This window comes from Mauremys mutica, chromosome 3 (genome assembly GCF_020497125.1).
Source record: "Mauremys mutica isolate MM-2020 ecotype Southern chromosome 3, ASM2049712v1, whole genome shotgun sequence".
Taxonomy (NCBI): Eukaryota; Metazoa; Chordata; order Testudines; family Geoemydidae; genus Mauremys; species Mauremys mutica.
In genome coordinates this window covers 94110931-94135707 of record NC_059074.1, presented here as the reverse complement: position 1 = coordinate 94135707, position 24777 = coordinate 94110931, and the positions used below count along the sequence as shown (strand labels likewise).

Below are 24777 nucleotides of genomic sequence, written 5' to 3'. Positions count from 1 at the left end.
CTCCAACACACTAGACCCCACTCCCTTCCCAGAGACAAGGCCCAGGGATAGAACCCAGGAGTCCTGGCTCCCAGGCCCACCTTGCTCTAACCACAAAACAGCATTCGCCTCTCTGAGCCAGGAATAGAGCTCAGGAGCCCTTAGTTCCAGCCTCCCACCTCCCACCCTGCTCTAACCCATTAGGCCCCACTCCCCTCCCAGAACCAGGAAGAGAACCCAGGAGTCCTGCTTCCCAGCTCTCACAGACCTCCAACACCAAGGCAAGGGACAGTCCCAAACATGCTCAGGCATCCCCTGCCCGTCTAGGCATGTGGAGCGCGCTGCTCGCTTCCATCTTGGGATCTTGCCATTGTTTGTAGCCGCAACCTGCTCGCCCTGCCTGGCTCCAGAAAACATACATGGAAATATTGGTTCCAGGGTCTCTCCGCTTCTTCTGAGGGGTTTAATGAGCCTCCACTCCTGGTTCATCCACACCCCACGGCCAGGGCCTCTTGGGGCCCCGGCTACCAGGCTACCTCGTCTGCAGCTAGGATGGGTGGGCTGCAAAGTGCCAGAGCCTGCCAACTTCAGTCACCTGGAGCGAGCGGGAGTGGCACCCAGGCGCAGCCAGGCTCCTACCTGCATGATGATTGCACTGTGCACAGAGCCAGGATTCAAAGCCCGGCCCTTCAGGGGAACCAGCCCCATGCGGAGCCCGGGCCCCTCTATGGTCAGTGGGAAGTGAGCAGAACATAGGGTTGCCAACCCTCCAGGATTGCCCCAGAGTCTCCAGGAATTAAAGATTAATCTTTAATTAAATATGTCATGTGATGAAACCGCTAGGAATATGTCCAACCAAAATTGGCAACCCTAGCAGAGCTGAGCCAGGGGCTGCTCTCCAAACAGCCCCAGGGGTTACTCTCTGAATGGCCCTCTCCAGACATCTATGCCCTGCAGGTAGCAGGCTGCCCCCTTCCTTCCCACGGCCTCTCCAGCATGCTTGAAGCTTGCCCTCCCCTCGCCCACTCTGCTTGCAGCATCGGTGCGAACCTGTAGGTGCTCCCTTCACCAGCCCCTGGCTGGGCTGCTTCTCAGCTGGAGCCACCTCCATGGGCGGGGAGAGGCCCCTTGTAGCTGCCCCTGAGGCTCGCTATTAGCAGCTGCTAGTCTTTCTGCCCTCTCAGCTGGGAGTTGATCGCGGTTACTTTGGGAACCAAACTTTTAGTGTTCGGTCAGCAATGCTGACAACTGCCAGGTCCCCTTTTCAACCAGACTTTCTCGTCAAAAACCAGATACCTGGCAACCCTAAGAATTTGTTTTAAAAAAACCAAACACTTAATAGATTACTACTAATTAAAGATTTCAGAGGTCAGACATGAAGATAGAATTTCCTATCTACATACCAGATTGAGCCGGCAGGCCTCAGCGTTCTACTGGTAGATCAATAATGTATCAAAGTAGCTGTTTAACTTTTAATCTACATAGTTCACTCACACACACACGACAAATTTGATGTTACCACAGTAAAAAGGGAAATGATCAGAGCATGCTTACGAAACAAAAAGACAGAAATAAAAAAATCCACCCAAAACCAAAACCCAGCACACAAAAGGGCAGTTAGTCAGCAGAACGCCAGCCATGAGAAAGGAAGCTACCTACCACCTGGATGCAGAGAAATAAGAAAGGCACAGATTATTTATTTAGACTTTCTGATACACAATAGCTTCTATTTGAAAGGTACATCAAATCCTTTTAAAATCCAGCACTGTTAACTATTCTCAATGATTATTCATGCAGAGGAACCTGCTGACATATACAGCATATTTTAGCATAATGGGGCTAGCATGCTGTTTCTCATCCCAAATGAATAATATTTCTTGCTTGTTTATTGATAGGAGATGCTAGACATAAAGTTAGACATAAGGACCTGGGTTTCTGTTTATTCTGAATCATTTCCACAGGTATTGCACATGTACAAACAAGACCCTGCTATCTCAATCATGTTGTTTGCCAGAATGGCTACCTTCTTGTGTATGAGTTAACTTTTTTAAAGGATGATAGGTTGTTAGCTGATAGTTCAATCCCCAACCTGGATGCTTGTGGACTGCTTTTCACTGGTCCCTATCCTTTGATTTGTCCAGCTTGCATGGGTCTACCAAGAGCTAAAACTCCCACTGGCATAGCTTGCAGGGTCATTGGATTTATGTTTATTAAAGTATATATTTTAAAGAAACATCCTATTTAACTAGGATCAAGCTGGAGGCAGATTTTTAAATCCTTACAGAAAGCTGCATTGTTAAAAAGACTTCTATTTTCCTACTCCTCATCAGTGCCTCCTCAGTCAGTTTCACAGACTAAAGCTGCCAATATCCAAAAGACAAAGGCAACCATAGAATTAAAATGGGTGAAAATTGGGCTTTTCCCATGGAAAGTTTTGATTTTCAGATGAAATTTGAATACCAAAAATTTTAACTGGAATATATTAAATTTGGAAATGCTGCTGCTATGCTTCATGGGAGTTACAGTTTTGGTGACTCAATCTCCCATTCTCCTCCATAGGCTGGGCTCTCTGCTTGGACTACATGTCCAGTGATCTGCCAGAGTCTCCTTAGCGAGAGAAGAGGCAGTTCATCATGGGAGCCCCTGACCATGGTTGAAAATGGGGGCATGAGGCAACTGAACTACAACTCCTATGAGGCAGTATAGCTATATTTCAAAACCTGCTTAGAATTAAAGATCCCATGCAGTCTCAAAAGCAGTAACGTTTCTGTTTAAAATGTAAACATAAAATGTTTTCCCCTGATGCATTTAACAATCTCATGACCAGAAATTGGATACCATGTAGTTATATTTCAGTCAGTTACGTGATGAAACAAACGATTTACACGTTTTATATATGTCCCAAGATATCTTCACTGCTCAAAACCCTCAACTGCCAAACAGATTGCTTTGCTTTCCGAAAAAATGTTATTGCCTGAAACTGTATCACCTCGAGCTATGATCATGTCAGAACTCACAAACTAAACAAGGCCAAACTAAGTTAATATTTTGGTGGGAAAGTTAGTGCTATTGAATTGGTGTTGGCAGTTCAGTAAGTGGCGCTCTTTCTTCTGACCTAACTTAGATAACACTCCAAATCAGTGCTACAAGGGAACTGGGCTTGCTGGAGTTGCCAGCTTTCAGATGAGATTCATATTGAGGGCCTGACCACTTGTGGTTGTGAAAGATCCCATGGTACCCTTTGTATGAGATATAGGGTATTAGCCTCAATGCCTTGGCCAAATTCCAACTTGAATTATTACATTCTGCCTACCTAAATTCGTCCTATAGTCTCCACTGTGCTACAGTATTCTTCACTTTAAGTCAAATTGCCTTGAGGAGTAATTATGCACTGTAAAACAGATGCTGCGTTCCACCCAAGAGATGACTGTATTACTTTGATGGAGGATGTGACCCCTGTAGTTATACAAAATGTAGGCTTGTCATCATAAACACTATTGACTGGGAAGATTCATGGAGGAGAATGGTTGGTAGATCCACTGGTCTCATTTCCATCTTGTCTTTCTGTTCCTCCCTCACAATATGGCTGTATGCTTAGGGACAGAACACCCCCAAAGTTATGTTCCCCAAGAGTCAGATTCCCCAAATCTTGCACATGTCCAGAGTTGCACTGGTTCTACTGCATCAAAAGCCCTGCATACCCTCCGATGAGGGAGCAGGACTTGCCCCATAGAAGTATATAGGAAAGAATATTCAGATGAAACAAGTAACTTGTTTTGAGGTACAGCATCTTTCACAGGTATTCCCCAGTGGCAGCTGCAAGTTACTTACAGCACAGCAAAAATCTCCCAACCAAGCCAAAGTACTTTAAAAAATTAAATACAATTAAAGAATAAACATAGCTCATAAAAATGCAAACATATGGACTTTTACAAGTTCTTAAATTTGTCTTTATGTTAGTACTTTTAATGATATGTATTATTGATTAGATAGACTTTAATGGCTATTCTGGAGTTATTAGAGGCTATTGTTTAAATACATATTTATGGAGATTTGGAGCTGTTCCTATCTACCATATAAATCTCTATTGAATAATTTAAAAAAAATGCATATCACATAGCTGTTCATCTCATTAAAAGCCATTACAGACTACCGCATAAACTTACATTTAAACAATCAGTCCAGACTGGAATGCAGAATGAAAATGACTGTAAAATACAAGATATTCTGCATGAAGAACAACCACATTATAATAATTAGTCTCTTACCCATTTATATTTTTCTCCACACCCCAGGCCCCAAAACATCCTACAGGAATTAGACTACTTTATTATTTGTATTTCAGTAGCATCTAGACACCCCAATCAGGATTCAGGTCCCATTACACTATGCACTGTACATACTCATTTAATGAAATGAGAGTCCCTGACCCAGATGAGCTTACCATCCAAGTATACAATAAGCAATAACGTGGATATGAGATAAGAAAAATGCAAAGTAACAGCCAATCATGATTAATATAATAAGCAGTGACCACTGCACACCAGCTGCCTAACCAGTGTTCAGAGTATTGCACGCATCATGACAGAGGTGTTAAGAAGACATTACAAAGAGGATAATGGGTAGGCTTAAATTTTTTTATGTATTTATTTTTTACAGGTAGTTCCTCCCACACAGAGGGAATTATGGGGGGAAAGTGCAAAGATGCTTGTTGCAGAACCTAAAAAAAAATAAAGGCTAGTATCAATTGGAAGTGGGGAAGACTGAGCAACAGCTAAATACTTACCCCATTTCTTTTTTCTTCATTCATGGATGTCCTTGTTGCCCCCTGACAGTCCCCCAGGGACTCCTGCCCCATCCAACCCCCCTTATTCCCTATCAGCCCCCCTGGAACCACTGCCCCATCCAACCACCCTTTCTCCCTGACCTCCCCCAGAACCCCTGCCCCTAGCTGCCCTCCACTGCCCCATCCAACCCCGCCTTCCTAACTGCCCCCCCGGAATCCCTACCCCATTCAATCCCCCTGCTCCCCGCCCTCTGACCGCCCTGCTCCCTATCCACACCCCCACCCCCTGACCACCACCACCCCAAACTTCCCTGCCCTCTATCCAACCCTCCCTGCTCCCTACCCCCTGACCGTGCTACCTGGAGCACCGGTGGCTGGCAGTGCTACCGCCACACCGCCCAGAGTAGCAGGACAGGCAGTTGCGCCGCCCGGCGGGAGCCAGCCATGCCACCGCGCAGCTCAGAGCTCTGGGTCAGGCCGGGCTCTGCAGCCCTGCCTCCCAGAGCATTGCACCAACGGCGGAGTGAGCTGAGGCTGTGGGGGAGGGGGAACCTCAGGGGCTGGGCAGGAGGGTCCTGCGGACCAGTTGTGGCCCATGGGCTGTAGTTTGCCCATCTCTGATATAGGAGCACAGAAATACTGAGGGGCAAAGGGATCTTTTCTGTTCCTGGCAATATTTTCTTAGTGCTACCCAAAGCGATAAGTTATTTGAATTTCATGGTTTCAGATACTGAAATCTTAAATTTCATGTTATAACAAAGCATAAATATGTATTTAAAAATGGCAAAATATAAACATGTAAAGCCCTTAAGTCATCGTTTCTCAAACTGGGGGTCCCGACTCAAAAGGGGGTCGCTAGGCTATTGTAGTGTATTCTGCACTGGCTTCAGAGCTGGGCAGCTGGGGAGTGGCAGCTGCTGGCTGGGTGCCCAGCTCTGAAGTCAGCGCCACCACCAGCAGCAGCAGCGCAGAAGTAAGGATGGCCTGGTATGGTATTTCCACCCTTACTTCTGTGCTGCTTCTGGTGGCGGCGCTGCCTTCAGAGCCACCCGCTCTTAGCTGATGAGCTAGCAGAGCTGCTCCATTAGATCTGGTGTGGAAGCTACCCGGCCATTGTCCAAGCACTTCTTTCCTGGGCCAAACTTCAGTAGCACTGCAACCCTGCACAAACCACTCACTCAAATCTGATGGGCGGAGGGGGGAGCAGTAAAATCGATGTCTCCCTAGTCCCCTACTCTGCAGTTCACTAGTTCCCATTTCCCCATATACTGTATGAAGACATAGATCATTCTAGCATGTAGACTGAATGGGGTACAAACATACAGGTAACAGTTATGCTGAAATGAGACTTCCTACATCCCTGCCATCTTTTCCTTTTTTAAACCGTACAGAGTGCTGAAAAAAAAATCTCAGTTTTAATTAAAATGGAGTTCCTATATTGGCCTTCCTATTTTGTGATTTAATGAAATATTGAGACTGTCTGATGAAGGCTCACCATGGCAACTGTTAACATCACTGGGAATTGTGTAGGCCTACAGAAAAATTGAAGAGATGTTGATAATTGACAATATTTCCACTATTATTCATCAGTATAACTAAGGGGTTGCTCAATGCTACCTAGGCACAAAATTAGTTAACCAAGATGGAATAGAAAGTGAAATGCCTTTAATACAGTTTCTTGATGGTTTTAATATTAATTTGTCAAGAGGAACAAATTGTTCATAGTTGATTAACTCCCTTACCATTCAACACCACTGAGAAAAAACAGGAAAGAATTATGTATGTATCTGTTTGATAGATAGTAGTATGTCTGTGGGTGTCACTTAGAAAAGACAAACATATAGCAAGTCTCTCAAAAGATACAGTACCTAATTTTATCTCACAAAATTCAGTGAATAGAAACAATTTTGAGTTTTTACCCATTTCATTGCAATCAAATGTAGGCGTCAAAGGAAAGGAGGTACAAGTTTCTAGCTCAGGCAGCTATGCATATGAGGCACAACAATTTGATTTTTTTCCCCACTCACTTCTCGTCATTCTTTTTAGACTAGATACAGTTCTGTTTGCTATGGCTACAAATATAAAAGCAAACACACCTCTTTAGGCAGCTTAAGTGCCTGTGTGTAGCTGGATGTTTGTGTTTGGAGGAAATGATCACTACAATAACCATACATCAGTTAGGAATTACTGGCTCCATCTTCCTATAGGATACTCAGTAACAAACATTCAGAGGCAAACAGCCCCATACCAAGCCAGTAAGTCCAGTGAGGGGGAAAAAAACAAAAACACTTAGCTCTTATATAGCACTTTTCATCAGTAGATTTCAAAGCATTTTACAAAGGAGGTTACTATCATTAACGTCATTTTACAGATGGGAAAACTGAGGCAGAGAGGCAAAGTGACTTGCCTAAGGTCACCCAGCTGGCCAGTGGCAGACCCAGGAGTAAAACCAAGGCCTTTTAAGTCCCAGTTGTCTATCCATTAAAGTGTCAGAAAACAAAACAGCACCGCACACACACATGAAAAAACATTTTCTGCGGATTCTGCTAACCTTTTCTAGGCAGCCATACAAACAATATACTGAAGGCACTGTGGGGAGAGGAGGTGTGCACACACAAATGCTCTCACACAACCTCTGATGGACACTAGTAATGAATATTAGAAGGTACACAAGCCTTTACTATTATAGTAGGAAGTACCTGGCTGAAGGGAACAGAAACGAAAGTGTTAATAGAAACATCTTCTCCATTTGCTTATCTACGACAGTCACAGCAGTGTGCCCAGCCCCTGGCAGAATTCCTCAGTCATCACTGCAGTTCCACAAAGCCAGAGACAACAGACTGTACCATTCAGTTATCTGGTGCTGCTGTCACCTCTGGGACCTCAGAATCTGCTGTACAAAAGCAACAGGTCGTCAGGCCTGTGGCTAAGGACATGTAGGAGGGAAAAGGCAACATCAAGACCATACAATGGTAACATGAGTCATCAAAAAGAATAATTGGGCAGGAGAAGAAAGTGTATATGAAGGGTAGTGACAGTCCAATTATTTTGGCTTCATTTCTACCACTTACAATAAGAGCACACATGGCCTTAGCTGTTCCCATGTGTCATCAAATAGATTCTATTTTAATTGGCTTTCCATACTGGTTTCTTGAGAGGCTTGAGTGTCACCTTCATTTGATCCTGCATTGATTTTCTCTGAAGTTTCCTCTTTCCATGGCTTCCATGATCAATTCATGTGCTATAAATAGGTTGGTCAGTTTCTCTTCAGTGTTTTCATTATATTGCACCCACACTCACTGCCTCACTGTTCCCTGTTGTGAGCAATAAGGTGGAGTATATTAATAGCAAAGGTATGAAGATGCCCTCAGGTTTTCCAATGCAAATGTGGAAGTTTTAATCAATAGCTCCATATTCCCAAACAAAAAGCTTCAAGAAAGAATCAAGGTTGGAAGTGGGCCTCAGTAGAGTCCAGTTCATGCCCCAAATCAATAATAAACGGTTTCCAAAAAAATCTACCTCTTAAAAAGCCCAAATAGTAAAGAATCTGGAAGTGAACAGTTAAGGGATTCAGCCAGTTCCTCATTGCCAGATAATTCTCCTCCCCACTCCAGTCAGTCACTGTCACTTAACTTTGTCTCTGTTCTGTAATGGAAATATGCTGTAGACGTACACAGTTGGCTTCGTATTGTGCTTACATATGCAGTAAAGTTTCTGAAAAGACTCTAGTCCCAGGGTCATTAGGTTGAGATCCCCTGGCTCATAGAATTTTTTCTTTCTGAGACCCTCCCACCCCCGCAAACATGCACTTGAAAATTCCACAGCCCACCTGTGCCACAATAACAGGTTTTCTGCATATAAAATGCCAAATTGGGGGTAGCAAGCAGGGCAATTGCCTTGAGACCCAAAAGGGATGAAGCTACATTGCTCAGGCTTCAGCTTCAGCTCCAGATGGCGGGGATCAGGGGCCTGGGCTTCAGACCCATGCAGTGGGGTTTTGGCTTTCTACCCTGGGCCCCAGAGAGTAGTGACCCTGCTTGGTGGCCCCCCAAAACCTGCTTGTGCCCCCCCAGGAGGCCCCAGACCCCAGGTTGAGAACCACTGCTAGAGCCACAGTGTGATGCACTGGTGGAAGAGAAAAATATTTTTATGAATAAAACTGGAGTAGCTTGGTGGTATGCAATGGGTTGATTCAGTCATACTGCCAGTATATGTAAGTGTGTGGTTTCACAAGACTGGGTCTTGACTTTTGTATCTACTCATTCTAAAAACAAACAGGGTACATCACTAACATTGCAGTACAGTGCATGTGATTATATACTGCAAATAGATTCTTTGATTATGAAATGAAATTGTACAAGCATTTATAACTTAACTGGCTGGATAAGACACTTGTTTCTCCATCCCTTCAAGCCTCCACTACACCTCTCCTCCATGTCCCACAATCCCCTGGCTCCCCTATGTTCATGTCCATCCACTCTCCCCTGGTTCCCTGCACTCTCTTCTTCCCTTTCATGTGCCACCAGGCTCCTGACCCCTCTACCATATCCCTAAGGGTATCTACATCACTGCCAGGAGCATGCTTTCGAGCACAGGTAGACACATGCACTCGCTTTGCTTGACCTAGCACACTAAAAATCCCAGTGTAGACAGAGAGAGAGGGGGCAGCAAGGGCTATAAACAGGGCAAGGCGAGTGGAGAAGCCACCCAGGACACAAAGCCGCGGGGGCAGAAAAATGGGGCCAGAGGCAACACATGGAGGTGGGGTAGGTGGCTCATGTGCCCCCCTCCCCAGATTTTTTTATTACACCCTACAACCCAAACAGGCTATTGGCCCATTGAGGTGAGGTGGAGATGACACTCCCTTTCAGAGCCACCCTAGGGGCATGTCCCAGTCTGACCTCACTCCTCTGGGGGGCACACCCCACAGTTTGAAAACCTCTGTGGGGTGGTCCCCCCCGAACCTTTAAATTGTGCCCCCGCATTATCAACAGTTATGCGTCGTCTTTGAACGGGGTGGAAAAATGACAAATAACCAGTAGGGGGTGCAAATATGCTTGCTCGTGTGGGTGCTAAAATGCCTAGTTACAGCTCAGCGGGCAGCAGCTCGGGTTAGCTGCCTGAGAACAAATCTGCTCAGACTCCCCGGCTACATACTTCGGCAGCTACGCATGACACTGCCAGTGCACCCCCAAGCTAGGCTGCTATTTTTAGCACACTAGCTCAATTGGAGCTAGCAAGCGTCAATCCACCCATGCTAGGAAGCAGGCTGCAGTGCAGACAAACCCTCATAGAGCCCCCTTTCAAGACTGAGGAGCATAACACAGTTTTCAGTGCGTTTTAACAAGGTGGCAAGTTTGAAACATTAGTATCAAATTGTCAGCTACAGGTGCCCCAAAATGACTCAAGCTTTTTTAAAGAGGCTCACTTTTAAATCATTTTAACTGGGCAAAGTAATTATTTACCTGACAATCCTGTCACAGGTGAGGTTATAAATTTGATGAAGACCTACTGAATTATTCCCACAAAACAAAGAGGTTGAATCCCTGCGTTAGAAGCATCCCCTCTTTAGAAGTGGAACTCAACCTTACCTGTGGAGGCACTACAGCAGGAAAGTTAGTTCTGACATATGCCACAAAGAAGTGACTAGCTCTACTCCATTGCTGGAGTGCCAAAAGTGTTCTGAGCGAGATGCTGGTATGTCATATTATTCTCAGTTCCAGATGGTGGAGATGCATTCAATTTTATCGACTGAAACACACTTCAAATTCTACCCTTGGATTTACATGCACAGATCTCACTGACTTCACCGGAAGGCACATGCAGGTGTCTGAAGGGCAGATTTTGTGCATGTCATAGCTCCGTTTAATCCTCAGGTCCTTGTAAGCAGTGCTCTTTTGGAGTCTTGCTTGATATTTGGAGATTGGATACTATCTCATGCACCGTGCTGTGGCTTCAAGTGCAGACTCATTTGATATATGTACACGCATGCTTGTAGACATCTGGATAGCACTAACTCTAGCTAACACTGCAAAGCAATCTCCATTAGTTGGCAGCCTGTTTTCACATGCTCCTTGCTTTCCAAAATATTCAACTTTGGGACTGAAACATGTAAGGTGGGAAATATGGGCAAAGCCTCACTGGCCTTTATTTAAGTTATGGGAGATATCGGGAAAAAAGTAATAGGTACTTTTCCTAGCCTGCATAGCAACAATATTCATATTAAGTCACAGCTGTTTGTTAATTAAATATTTGATCTATGCAGGAAGTGAGGGGAAATTGGTTTCCAGACATTTAGGTGGTGTATTACATCACAGGTCAAAGTGTGAACATTTTAGGAAGAGACCATATTTCCCACAACAATAGGGACTCTACAGTTTTCACTACATGTTGCAAATCATAGAATCATAGAATCTCAGGGTTGGAAGGGACCTCAGGAGGTCATCTAGTCCAACCCCCTGCTCAAAGCAGGACCAAACCCAACTAAATCATCCCAGCCAGGGCTTTGTCAAGCCTGACCTTAAGAACCTCTAAGGAAGGAGATTCCACTACCTCCCTAGGTAACCCATTCCAGTTCTTCACCACCCTACTAGTGAAAAAGTTTTTCCTAATATCCAACCTAAACCTCCCCCTCTGCAACTTGAGACCATTACTCCTTGTTCTGTCATCTTCTGCCACTGAGAACAGTCTAGATCCATCCTCTTTGGAACCCCCCAATGTGAGGCTTGCAGTTCTCTTTTAAAGATTATGGTCCAGTTCCTCAACTGCTGTAAGTCACCACGAATCCATTGCCTGGGGTGACTGCTGCCAGAATACCGTGTTCAGTTCTGGTGCCCACAATTCAAGAAGGATGATAAATTAGAGAAGGTTCAGAGAAGAGCCATGAGAAAACATAAAGGATTAGAAAACCTGCCTTATAGTGATAAGATAAATAGACTGAACTCATAGAGTCTAACAAAAAGAAGGTTAAGGGGTGACATGATCACAGTGTAAGTATGTACGTGGGGAAAATATTTAATAATAATTTAATCTGGCAGAGAAAGTTATAATATGATTCAATGTCCAGAAGTTTCAGCTAGACAAATTCAGACAGGAAACAAGATGTAAATTTTTGCCAGTGAGGTTAATTAACCACTGAAACAATTTACCAAGGGTTATGGTGGATTCTCCATCATTGACAATTTTTAAATCAAGATTGGATGTTTTTCCTCAAAGCTCTGCTCTGGGAATTATTTTGGGGAAGTTCTATGGCCTGTAATCTGATCTCCTGTAGAACACATGATCATAACAGTCCCTTCTAGCCTTGGAATCCAGGACTTCAATGAGGCTACACAATTACAGCAGCTGAGTACTGAATCCGCTATATTCTTCCAAAGATACAACCTTGACAGATGGGAAACTATCTCCAGACAAACAATAAAATCTTGCGCTTGTATAATGCTTTCCATTAGAGGATCCCAAGTGCACTTAGCAAACATTAGTTAAATGACATTGCTGTATTTACTGGACGGTAGTAGCTCGTAGCCAAATTTAAATTGGCTTAGACGGATCACTCATGTGAGCTGACTACTTGCTAAGAAACTGTAAACAAGGAGTAAAGACAAATAGTGATTTTGAGGGGAAAAATATACAGCAGGGTACTACAGGATTACATATGCAAAGACAGTGTGTCAGAAAAGGGTAATAAAAGTCCACTCTGATATGGTGACAATTGGATGCTGGGCATCACAGTACCAGAAAGATTAATAAACTAGACTGAGTTTCAGAGAAGAGCCCCAGAAAGTGATTAGGCAGCTGTACACATATGAGAAAAGATTTAAAGAGCTAACAATGTAGCTTCCAGATAATAGGGGGCAGGGGTAGGGAGGTTTCATAACAGTCTAGAAATATCTGAAAGATGTTAAACACCACTGATGGTAAAGAACCATTTAGGGTGGTTCTCAGATTCATGGATAGTGTCAAAAGGGACCATGGTGATCATCTATTCTAATCCTCTGCATAACACAGACCATAGAAATTCACCCAGCAAATCCTGCATTGAACCCTATCACTTGTGGTGCAATACTCAGGGGTATAAGTTGAAGTAATTGGATGAAGTTATGGAAGAGAAAAAATTAGGATGAATATCAGGAAAAAAATTGAAACAATAAGATGTCTTAAGTCGTGGAATGGTCTCAAGGGACATGGAAGACCCATTGCTGAGGATGAGAGCTGGTCAGGAATTTTCAGATGAAAATATTTTCTCATTGGAAAATGTCAGTGTGTCAGAACCAGAGTATTTAACGGGAATGTGCCAGTTTCAACAAAACTGATGTTTGGTAGGTTTCTCAGGTCCAAGGTGGAATTTCTGGCCAGCCCCCAGAATTTCCAATAGCTCATTGGTTAGGCCACTCACCTTAGACAAGAAAGGCCCAGGTTAAAGTCCCTGAATCCTAAAGAGCAGGAGCTTGACTCTGGTTCTCCCACATCCCAGGTGAGTACCCAAAACACTAGTCTATCAGCTATTCTGGAGACACTTTCCCATTTTTCCCCCCAGCCCTACTTGGGCCTTCTAAAATCAAGACACTAGAAACTATAATGCAGGAAATAATTCTGTATTGGCAGGAAGGTTAACAGGATGATGTAGAACATTGTTTTGATTTCTGTGAGACAGCAAGACCCCAATTCACACAGCACTTCATATGTTTAAATGCTTTACCAAAAGTGGATGGACAGAAGCTCATGCTAAAGTGCTTTGTTGAACTGGCAGAGGTTACCTGAGAATTCAGTGGCAAAGCCAGGAATACACCCACTGCTCTTGTTTCCCTGCCCTGAGCCTGAACCGTAGGGACTTCTTCCAATACCAGCAGCACCCTGTCCACCTCAATGAAAGGGGAACTTGATGGCCTAATCAGGGCCATTTGTTTGCTACCATTATTCAGCCTAGGCAATCTCTGCTTTAATTTGTTCAACCAAAGAAGTGAAACATGGTTAGAACTTAACATTCGCGAATGTAGAGGTAGTTTTCAAGTGCAAGAAGTATGAAATGTTTCCAATATTGGTATTGTTTGAAAAATGGACACTGTTCTCTGGAAGTACAGCTAATGAAGAGCCACGGCATCAGAATAGTTTCATTGGCTTCCAACGAGCCAAGACCACTTTTCATAAGTAAGAAGAAAACTCCAGATAAAATGCTGCTTCCTCTTCAATTCCCCTTACCCCATCTCCCAAATGCCACCAGAGCCTAAGGGGAAGGTTTTCTGGGTGGTGCAATGAAGGAACCGGCAGTAGATGAGCTGTGACAAGTTACTTAGGAAACTCAGCTCCAAGCTGGTATTGCAGACTCAGCTTATTGCCTCACCTACAAATTGGTTCAAGTGTCTGCACTTCGTTAGGCCAGCTGTGACAATGTTCACCCACCTTTGCCAAGTACTTTGAGAGGTACAGATGGAAAAGTGTTATTAGTTACTACAGTTTTAGATGTTGTAATTAAGGATCAGAAAGGTTCAACAGCTTGGCTGGGAGGCCCTGTGGGTTACACACTGACGGTGCAGCTAACCAATGTGGGTTCTAGCCTTGGCTCTGATTCTTAATGTACTAAGCTATTTTACTGACACTTAGAATGAATGTAGGGTGGCACTGTGCATACCCACTTTTTGGTGGGGGCTCAAGGGGGTGAGGGGTAGCTACACAGTGAACATGCCGATCACGTACCAATGTGCTTTAACTAAGATAAGGGTTTTTCCTGAGGAACCCTATCATAGCCAACACAGCTCACCCCTTTATCAAATCGGACACATTCCATTCTATTCCCTTGGGTTTTGTTGGGGGGTTTTAAGAGAAAAAAGTGAACTTTTTTTTTAAATTCTGGGAAATTAAGAAGCCAAAACCTTCATTTGACAAAAACATTAAGGCTGCTGAGTGACATCATTTACAAAACCCAAACACTTAAAAGCAAGGAAATGAATAGTTAAGATAATCATAAATCTTATGTATCAGAGGGGTAGCCGTGTTAGTCTGGATCTGTAAAAGCAACAAAGAATCCTGTGGCACCTTATAGACTAACAGACGTTTTGCAGCATGAGCTTTCGTGGGTGAATACCCACTTCTTCGGATGCATCCGAAGAAGTGGGTATTCACCCACGAAAGCTCATGCTGCAAAACGTCTGTTAGTCTATAAGGTGCCACAGGATTCTTTGTTGCTTTTACATAAATCTTATATTGTCTATATAACACATTATCAAACCTTTAAATATGTTTATTTCATCACATGCTTGTTGCTGAACTTACTTTGATCATGATGATGATGATCATCATCATCATCACCAGAAGCAAGCTCCCCACAGACTAGGGCACACTAAGTCAAAGCAGCACCAGACCCTGCCAGAACAACAGAAGCAAAACCTGCAGACATATCTCCACTGTTACAATGATTAACACACCTTTCAAGATTCATAGGTCCTACGCATGCCTATCACAACATGTAAAAGCAGCAAAGAATCCTGTGGCACCTTATAGACTAACTGACGTTTTGCAGCATGAGCTTTCGTGGGTGAATACCCACTTCGTCGGATGCAAGTGAATACCCACTTGCATCCGAAGAAGTGGGTATTCACCCACGAAAGCTCATGCTGCAAAACGTCAGTTAGTCTATAAGGTGCCACAGGATTCTTTGCTGCTTTTACAGATCCAGACTAACATGGCTACCCCTCTGATACTATCACAACATGTGTTGTCCCTCATCCAGTGCACTGAATGCACCAATAATTATGTGGGTGTTAGGGTACATGAGCTGAGGAAGCGTTGTTCTAAGTTAGCCATAAAAATGTTGGCATACTGTGGGGCCATGTGGGTACCCATAGCAGTCCTGCTGACTTGAAGGTATAAATTGTCCCCAAATCTGAAATAGCTGTGGGTGAGGACAAAGTCACAAAGTTCAGGCACCAGGTTTGCTGTGATAGTATCGGGGATGCTATTCCTGACAGCTTGCAGTACATCTTTGTGTGGAATGTTTGCATAGAGAGCTTCTACATCAGATGTGGGCAAATTACGGCCAGCGAGCCACAAATGGCCCACAGGACCATCCTGCCCGGCCCCTGAGCTCCCAGTCGGGGAGCCTAGTCCCCAGCCTCTCTCCCACTGTTCCCCCTCCCCTGCAGCCACACTGCTGCACGGACAGCACTCTGACCTACCACTTCCGCTGGGCAGCGTGCGGAGCACAGCTGGCTTTGGCTGGGTGTCACAGCTGTGAGCTTCTGCTGCTGATAAGGGGGCGGGGAGTGAGGGGGTTGAGTAAGGGAGCGGAGGGTCCTGGGGGGCGGTCAGGGGATGGGGAACAAGGAGGGTTGGGAGTGGGAGTCTCAGGGGGCCTGTCATGGGGCGGGGATGTGGATAGGGGGCGGGAGGGCAGTCAGGACAGGGAGCAGGGAGGGTTGGATAAGGGGGTGGGATCCCGGGGGACAGTTAGGGGCAGGTGGGAGGGGGTGGTCAGGGGACGAGGAGCAGGGGGGTTGGATGGGTTGGGAATTTTGAGGGGGGCAGTCAGGGGGCGGGAAGTGGGAAGATAGGGGGAGGTGACCAGGCTGTTTGGGGAGGCACAGCCTTCCCTACCCAACCCTCCATACAGTTGCACAACCCTAATGTGGCCCTCGGGCCAAAAAGTTTGCCCACCCCATTCTACATCCATAGTGGCTAGGATGGTGTATTCTAGTCTCTGGTCACTCAGACCTTGTCCTCAAAGGAAACCCACACAACACTGTCAAAAGACGGGCCTGGGGGCTTAAATTCATAACTTTGCTAAATACTAAAAATTATGGTCTTTATAAAAAACACTGGATTTATGGCTTATTATAACAATCTGTAACACACTAACCCCCCTTTTTATTTTATAAACAGGGTTATTAACAGGCCACTTCATCTTAAATAGTCCCTTACAATCTGTGCTAACTACTTATGCTAAATTGTTTGAGCTTGTATTTAGCTGTGACACTGAGTACCTTTCCCAGACCTGAAAAAGAGATGTGTTGCTTGAAATCATCTCTCTCACCCACAGAAGTTGGTCTAACAAGAAATATTACCTTACCCATCTTGTCTCTAAAAAGAATGGTGGCTCTCTGAAAGCTGCCAAGAAATCTGGAGCAATAGTAAAAGGGCATTAGTAATAGGCTAGAGGCAGGGGCGGCTCTACCTTTTTGGCCGCCCCAAGCAGTCAGGCGCGGGAGGCGCCCGGGAGCCCCGGGAGCAGCGGACCTCCCGCGGGCTTGACTGGTGAGGGTCCGCTAGTCGCGCGGCTCAGCTGGACCTCCCGCAGCTGCGGGCGGTTCGCTGGTCCGGCGGCTGTGGTTGAGCTGCCACAGGCGTGCCTGCGGGGGGTCCAGCCGAGCCGTGGGACGAGCGCCCCCTCCGCAGTCATGCCTGCGGCAGGTCCGGTCGTCCCGGGGCTCCGGTGGACCTCCCGCAGGCATGACTGCGGCAGGTCCGCCGGTCCAGCCTGCCGCCCCCCCGGGAAAGGGCCACCCCACGCGCGTGCTTGCCGCGCTGGGGTCTGGAGCCGGCCCTGGCTAGAGGAATGAGTTGCTACACAGAGGGTAGGTCAGGTGGTGAAAAGTTGGTGACAAATGCAACTTACTACCTGGGTATCACCACCAAAAGGCAGCATAGCTGCTTCATTTGCTGTTAGAGCCCTGGTACACTAAAGCTGGCCTATTTTTGTAACACAGACTTCCTAGATTTCACTGGGTCATCTGGTCACAATTGTGCAAAGTACGCTTTTTTTTTTCCCTAACAGGAAAGAAAAATCATACAAATAGAAATATAGATCAATAAAAATGTCAAGCAGGCCACATACTATGAGAAAGGGAAACCAAGACTGAAAGTTTGTTACTGAGAAGGCATGGCTTCTCCTGACTGACTAAAGATATTGAATTGCCACATGTTCTAAGCTCACTGCCTACATAGGCTATAAGCAGCACCTGACATTCAGATCAGTAATTTTGTGGTCTCACTGGCCCATGGAAAATTATTTAAAGTGTACAACTGTGTCTATAACTGGTATGACCACAACATAACCGTGCTGATAAGGCAAGAGAACTGTGCACAGAAGGCAATTAATTAACACCATAATATACATGTGCCAGGAGTCAGCAAAGTGCTATATTACAAGCCAAATTGTATTTCTTTGAATCCACAGTATTAGATCCATGTAGCACCTTGGCCACCACCACCACTTCTATTTCCCCTTCAGCAGGGCCCCTTCAAGAACTCACTCAGTCACCTTCTCAGCCCAAAATACACTAAATTTACCCTTCACCAGGCTGGCAACACACTTTGTCAAAAACAGAACTCAAAAGTCCCAAAACAAACACAAAGTCGTTTCCTGAGATTACTGTCAGGCCTCCAGCCATCCCAGCTACTTCTCCCAACCACACAACCCCCTTGCTGCTTCCTGCTGCCTTTTAAATTTGAATCACCTGATTCATCTTAGATGGGGCTAACCAGGGCTAGCTTAGCCCCAGGCTCTCCAACCCAAGGACAGGCCATCCTGTTACAATCCAGTTAGAGTGGCAGTATAAGGATAGAAAGTGAAGAGGTGTTTAAAGAAGAAGCTATGTGGTGGATCTAAAGGTTCCAACCTTGTTGATGACTGAAAAGGATGTCCTTATAGCGCTATGGGATGGACCTTCTGGGGGGTTTTCAGTTTGATTTTTTAAAACCTAGGAAATTTCACCCCCCCAAAATGTTAAAAAACATTATTAATGTTGCAAAGTCAAGCATTCAGAAGTTACAACATCTCAGAATTCAGTTAAATGTTAAAATGTTAAGTCTGAAAAATCAGGCCGTAGGCATGTTATATTGGGCACCCAAAATTAATGGGAACTTTTGACTTTAATCTCTCTTTGCCTTCATTTCCCATCTGCAAAATGGGGATGATGCCTGCCTCTCATCCCCTCCCCTTTTTTGCAGATTTGTGCTGATAAATTCATTAATATTTGTGAAGCACACATGCTATAGTGATAAGTGCCATGGAAAAGCCCCTAAGTTTGAATAGTGTGCAGTAAATAAGTCAAAGAATTTTCATCCAGGGCAGATTGGCAGAGGAACCTGGGCGGGGTGGGGGTTGCCTTCCTCTGCAGCGTGGGGCATGGGTCACTTGCTGGAGGATTCCCTGCACCTTGAAGTCTTTAAACCACGATTTGAGGACTTCAGTAGCTCAGACATAGAATAGGGGTTTTGATACAGGAGTGGGTGGGTGAGATTCTGTGGCCTGTGTTGTGCAGGAGGTCAGACTAGATGATCATAATGGTCCCTTCTGACCTTAAAGTCTATGATTCTATGAAGTCATGGGGCCTTCCAGTGAATAAGGAGAAAACAGAATATTGAATAGCCGCTCATTCAGAGAGCACCATCCACCTGTTTAAGGAATAAGGCAGTGGGCCTGTGCAAAACCAGTATATGATCATGTAATGAAAAACTGTATCATAATGCATATGCACAAGGGGACTGAATTAAAGTGGCATGGGCAATCTTCATTCTGGCACTTCCTAACTTTTGAGTGCTTGACATATTTCTATATTATACACACAAAAATTAAGTGCTGAGAGTGTGGCCAGGTCTACACTATCAACTCAATCAATATAACTACATTGCTCAGGGGTGTGAAAAATCCACACCCCTGAGCGATGTTGTTATACTGTCTCTATAGACAGCGCTATTGACCGGAGGACTTCTGTCAACACAGCTACTGCCTCTCATGGAGGTGAATTAATGACGCTGACAGGAGAGGTAGTGTCTTCACTGAAGCACTGCAGCTGCACCACTGCAGCGTTTTAAGTGTAGACCTGCCCTTAGTCAAATGCTGATTGATATTGCAGAAAAAAAATCACACACTAAATCCAAACTTCCCAAAAACAAGAGGAAAAACCCCACACAAATAAAACACACACAGTGCTCTTAGTCTCTCAAATACCTTGTGCCACAGGGTCACTTTATGCCATTTCTGTTCAAAGTATAACAACCCAACCTGCATCTTTGCTCTTTGTCCTCGCAGCCCAGCTTACACACAGACTGTTTATTTTAGCTCTCTGTTCCACATATGGGGCTTGCTTGTCCTCTCACTTATACTGATGCAAATCCAGAGTAATTCCAGTCAAGTCCATGGAGCTCCACCAGAGTAAGTGAGGGGAGAATCAGGATCACAGTCTGTTAGTTCTAACCTTTCACCTATGTGGTAGTAGACTGAGCACTGGTTAAGGCATTTCAAGAATTAGATCAAAACTTGACCCAGCACTACACAATTCCTGCAAAGCTAGCAATATCCAAGTGAGTAAAATGCAAAGATAAGGTGGTTCTTTGGTTTTATACAAGTAATGAAAATGTTTAAATAATTAAAATCAGAAAAAAAAACCCCCAAAGAAAAGGAGTATATGGCCTTATAAAAGCAAAGCACACTGCCACAAGGGTGAGTCATAGGTATTTTTCCATAAGGATTATTGCTTGCGTTCAAGTGAGCAATTATTTCACAGATTACAGTTTTTCATTTTAACAATCATTAAAGACCACAGAAAACAACTGGTGGTTGTGTAGTGTCCTTCACAATGTCTCTGGGCCAAGTAGAATGCTCTAAAATTATCAGCAACTATAGCAGCTGTAAATTACAGTAAATACATAGGGTCTCAATCCTCCAATGTGCCGAGCACTTTGTATCCTGATTCAGAAAATACTTAAGCACCTGCTTAACTTTAAGCCAGGGCACAGTCCCAGTGAAGTCAGATGTGAAACCAAAGCGCCCTGCACCTTGCAGGATCAAGCACTAGGGTGTGATTCTACTGCCATTGAAGTCAATGACAAAACTCCTGTTGTGGGAGCCAGGCCAGGCCCATAGTTCATTAGCCCTGTCCCAAATGATGAGGCAACCCAATTATCTCAAAAGGTGAAAATGTCCCTATTTTAAACAAATGTGCCTTTTCTGTTTGTTTTGAATATGCAGGTTTTCAACCTGGAGCCAAGGAAATAGAGTAAGGAGTGAAAAAGGGAACCTTACCTGAAGGCCCTCTATGGCTAATCTCAGCATGCTTGGTGTGAGTTTGGAGGCCTGCTTGAAGGTGAAGTTGCTCCAGTCTATAATCAAAACAAATCCATTCACCTGAAGTTCAGGATCTTCAATCATGGCTTCTAAAGAAAGAAGTATGGCACGCAAAATATCCACCAGTGTGTACCTGTCAATAATAGAGGGTGAACTGGGTTAGGCTAACCAAAAGGGAATGATGAGGGCATGCAAAAACATGATTTAGAAAACTTCTAACCATTTCCTTTCATGTTATTTATCAAACATGTAAACCTAAGGATGGATTTTGATTTTATATTTGCCATATAGGTAGCCTCGGATAAAATTAGCTATCAAATATAAGCAGCAAAAATATAAACTGCCAAAGCAAATGTAAATTTTCCCCATAGAAAGTAACAACCTTCTGAGCTGCCTAATTATTTTCCCATTTATCAAATGTATATACTGTAAGATCTGTGCAACTTCTATTGTTTTAAAATCATAGCTGCATGGACGACTATTACAGTCCAACACTACAAATATGCACCCAATGTTCCCTGGCATAACTTTCCAAAGGTAGACATTACAACTCCCCAGTCTTCAACTGCTAACAAAAGGGAATTTCAACACCTCTCTCTCTCATTATTGTTTACTCTCAGATCCATAAAGTACACTGTAGAATTTTCAAAGCAAAACAAAAGAGTCTCTTCTTCATGAAAACAAAAAAAACCATACCACTGCTTTGGAACATCTCTGGTTAAAGGCAATGTCAGTCTACTAAGATTTAATTAATTGCCTTCTGAGTACTTTTTACCCCCTAGCAAGGCAGTTTCAATACTCAATTTAGAATCTGATGATCATTTTCATCTGCTACATTCCACATTAAATTTTAGTACAGAGAGATTGCATAATGTGTGCATGCTGCATCTAAACATAGAAATAGTACATAATGGTGTATTTTAAACACACATAATTATAAAGATTCCTAAATAAATAAACATGCAATAGAAATTATAATTCCATGCTGGTCTCACTACCTAAATTTGGTCATAGCCTAGTATGGCCTATAAAAACTGTGGACTTTCCAGAGTAGGCTGCTAAGAGGTTCTTCCTTATTCCAAGGAGGTTCTTCCCTTGTAATTATTCTGCCAGCTGAACTCTACTGGTAAAGGCCCCAAGTCTGCAAAGAGATCTGCTTGCAAACCCAAAAACAAACTGGGGAAAATGGTAAGCATGTTTCATGAAAAAAATTGAAAGAAATTAAACATTTTTCATTTCATTCAATTATTTTCATGATTTTTTTTATTTTAAAAAAATTCATTTTGAAATCTTTCACACTGATTTGTCGAGATAAATCCCACTCTCTATTATACGTTAAAACTTTCCCCCTTTTTCCCCTGCTGGTAAAAAGCGGGAATGGTAGTAAGAGAAAGTTGGGCGAAAACCCAATTTCTCTCTCTCTCTCACTTTGTTACTTTCTCCTTCTTTATTTACAATGGAAACTTTAAAAAGGAGAAAGGTGGAATTGCCTTATAATTTCCAAATGAAAGATTGCAAAAGGATGAAATCTTTCAATTTTTGTCAAAAATTTTCTTTATTTTTATTTAAAGTTTCCATAAAGTGAAATTTTCCATGGAAAAAAAGTCAGTCTTTGAAACTCCATTTTTGATGCAAAATGGTCAAAACCATTTTGACCAGCTGTACACAAACTCTTACACCCCTACGTGTCCTATTGGAGTCAGCGGGGCTGTGCGTGACCATAGGAGCTGACTACAGCAGATCCCTTTGCACGACTGCTTTCAGCATTCCACAGCCACTCATAACTGGCCACTTTCCAGAAGCAGTGTGATAGACTCCACCCAGCCTAACTGTCATATATGACATCCAGTCAAAGACGAAACATTTAAAAATAAAAAAAGGAACCTGGGCTGTCAGCTCTATCCCAAAGCTCAACTGGAGGGAAAAAAGACTCATCAGCTCAAAGAGGTCTCTCCCACGTAAGGTGTGTGTACAGGAAACTCTGTGAGCATTCTTCAGCTCCAGTATAAACCACAGAGTAGACCAAGCACCAAGTTTTTACCACCATGTCATCAAATCCTGTGTGTCAGATAGACAGACAGATAGAAATATATATGTATATGTTAATCTGAGACATCATGCATCCTCCTATGTAGTCCTCTCCTAACCCCACCAGTGGAAAAGAGTGCAGGACACCCAGTGGTCTTGAAAACACCCAGTACAGTCTATATTGCACTGTTGGTAACAGGAGCACTAAAAAACACATCCACTTTTTTTCTACTGTAGAAGCACCTGCAGCTGTCTTGTTTGGGAGCATGTGAGGTCCATCACTTTGACAGAGTGCCCTGCACTCTTTTCCAGTGGCGGGGAATGGAAGAGACACAAGCATACTCTTCCACAGGCACACTAACTTGTATTAGAGATGATGAGAAAAGTCAAAATTTTGATGAAAGAGAGAAAATAGTCCATAAAAATGTTCACCAAAAACATTATCTGACTAGCTGTAGTACATAAGGTATTTAAAGATGGCTAGGGCCTCTCTCTCCTCCACTGGGGCCATGTATTGAGATTATGCCATCCTTAAAATGATAGGCATCCCTTTGGTTTACAGAATCCCACCTGAATGTGGGGAGCTCATTTACATTAAACACCAAGATGCTGCCCAAGTCCCCAGTGGGCTGAGCTGGGTTTGCAGAGATCTTTTGTTTTCATTCAAGGGGACAGGCAACATTTCTTCTGAATACATTAGTCCGTTACAAAGCGAGCCTGTCGGAGATCCAGAATGCCACATATATATTGTTTGCTGGATCAGACCCTTAAGCTATCATAACGTAGAGAGTGAAATCCTGACCCTGCTGAAGTCAATGACAAAATTCCCATTGACTTTAATGGAGCCAGGATTTCACCCATAGTGTTGAAGGAGTTGTGATTCTACAGGGCTACATTCTGAAACCCTTATTCACATTCTATAGTCCCTTATTTCATAAAAAGTCCCATTAAGGAGCTACTCAATGTGGGTATGGGTCTCAGAATTTGGCCTATAATAAACTTATAATTTCATGGTTCTCATCTGAAAAAGGCGAGGATTTCTCTCTCCAATGAAGAAGACAAAAAGGATAATGATTGAACTACCAGAAAATGCTTTCATTTGCTATCAGAAGAAGACACCCAATTTATCCATGAAATAAACTAAATCAAGTTAGAACCATTCAGGGACCTGTCCATGTTAAAAAAAAAACACCCTTGAAAGGAAATTAGCTAACAATAGAAGATAAGCTATCTTACCCTGGCATTTTGATCATCTCTACTGGGCTTTCTTTCTTGATTTTGCTATATTACTTAAGTGAGCTACCTTGCTGAAAACCACAAAAGAAAGAAAAATCCATTATAGGCAGTGCTTAATTTTTGCCAGGGCTGAGCCCTGGTCCCTCTAGGCTTGGCAGTTCATAGTCCCAGCACCCCTGGCATACCAGCCAGCAGCTGCCACTCTCTAGCCACCCAACTCTGAAGGCAGCACCACTACCAGTAGCACTGCAGAAGTAAGGGTGGCAATACACCATACCATGCCATACTTCTATGCTGCTGCTGGCAGTGGTACTGCCTACAGAGCTGGGTGCCCAGCCAGTGGCCACCACTCTCTGGCCACCTAGCTTGAGCCCTGGCACCTCTTTTATTACAAATTAAGCACTGATTATAAGCCACTTAATGCAGCTTTTACTTTGAGAAAATGTTGAGGCTACCCAGAAATCTAAACCCAACATGATAGAGGAAATCTTAGGTGTTGCAAATTGCAAGTTGTGTATTAAAGTCAAAGCAGAAAATGAAATACGAATAAAGGAGCTATATTACAGTTGTTACATAGCACAGAGTTACTTGCATAAAGACTCATCTCTAGTCCACTCTACACAATATGTGAAACCTATATAAACTGAAGTCCCTTCGCAGGCTTGTGACAATCTTGTCCTGCTATACA

General features: G+C 43.8%; 1 protein-coding gene across 3 annotated transcripts in view; it reads right to left on the bottom strand.

Annotated features, from left to right (window-relative positions):
• Window positions 1–24777, bottom strand: part of CLVS2 (clavesin 2) — a 55163-nt gene that overhangs the window by 20989 nt on the left and 9397 nt on the right. For all 3 annotated transcript variants that reach the window (XM_045010982.1, XM_045010983.1, XM_045010980.1), the window contains one exon: window positions 20784–20958. In XM_045010982.1, coding sequence (XP_044866917.1) covers window positions 20784–20958 — 175 coding nt within the window. The remainder of the gene's footprint in view (window positions 1–20783; window positions 20959–24777) is intronic.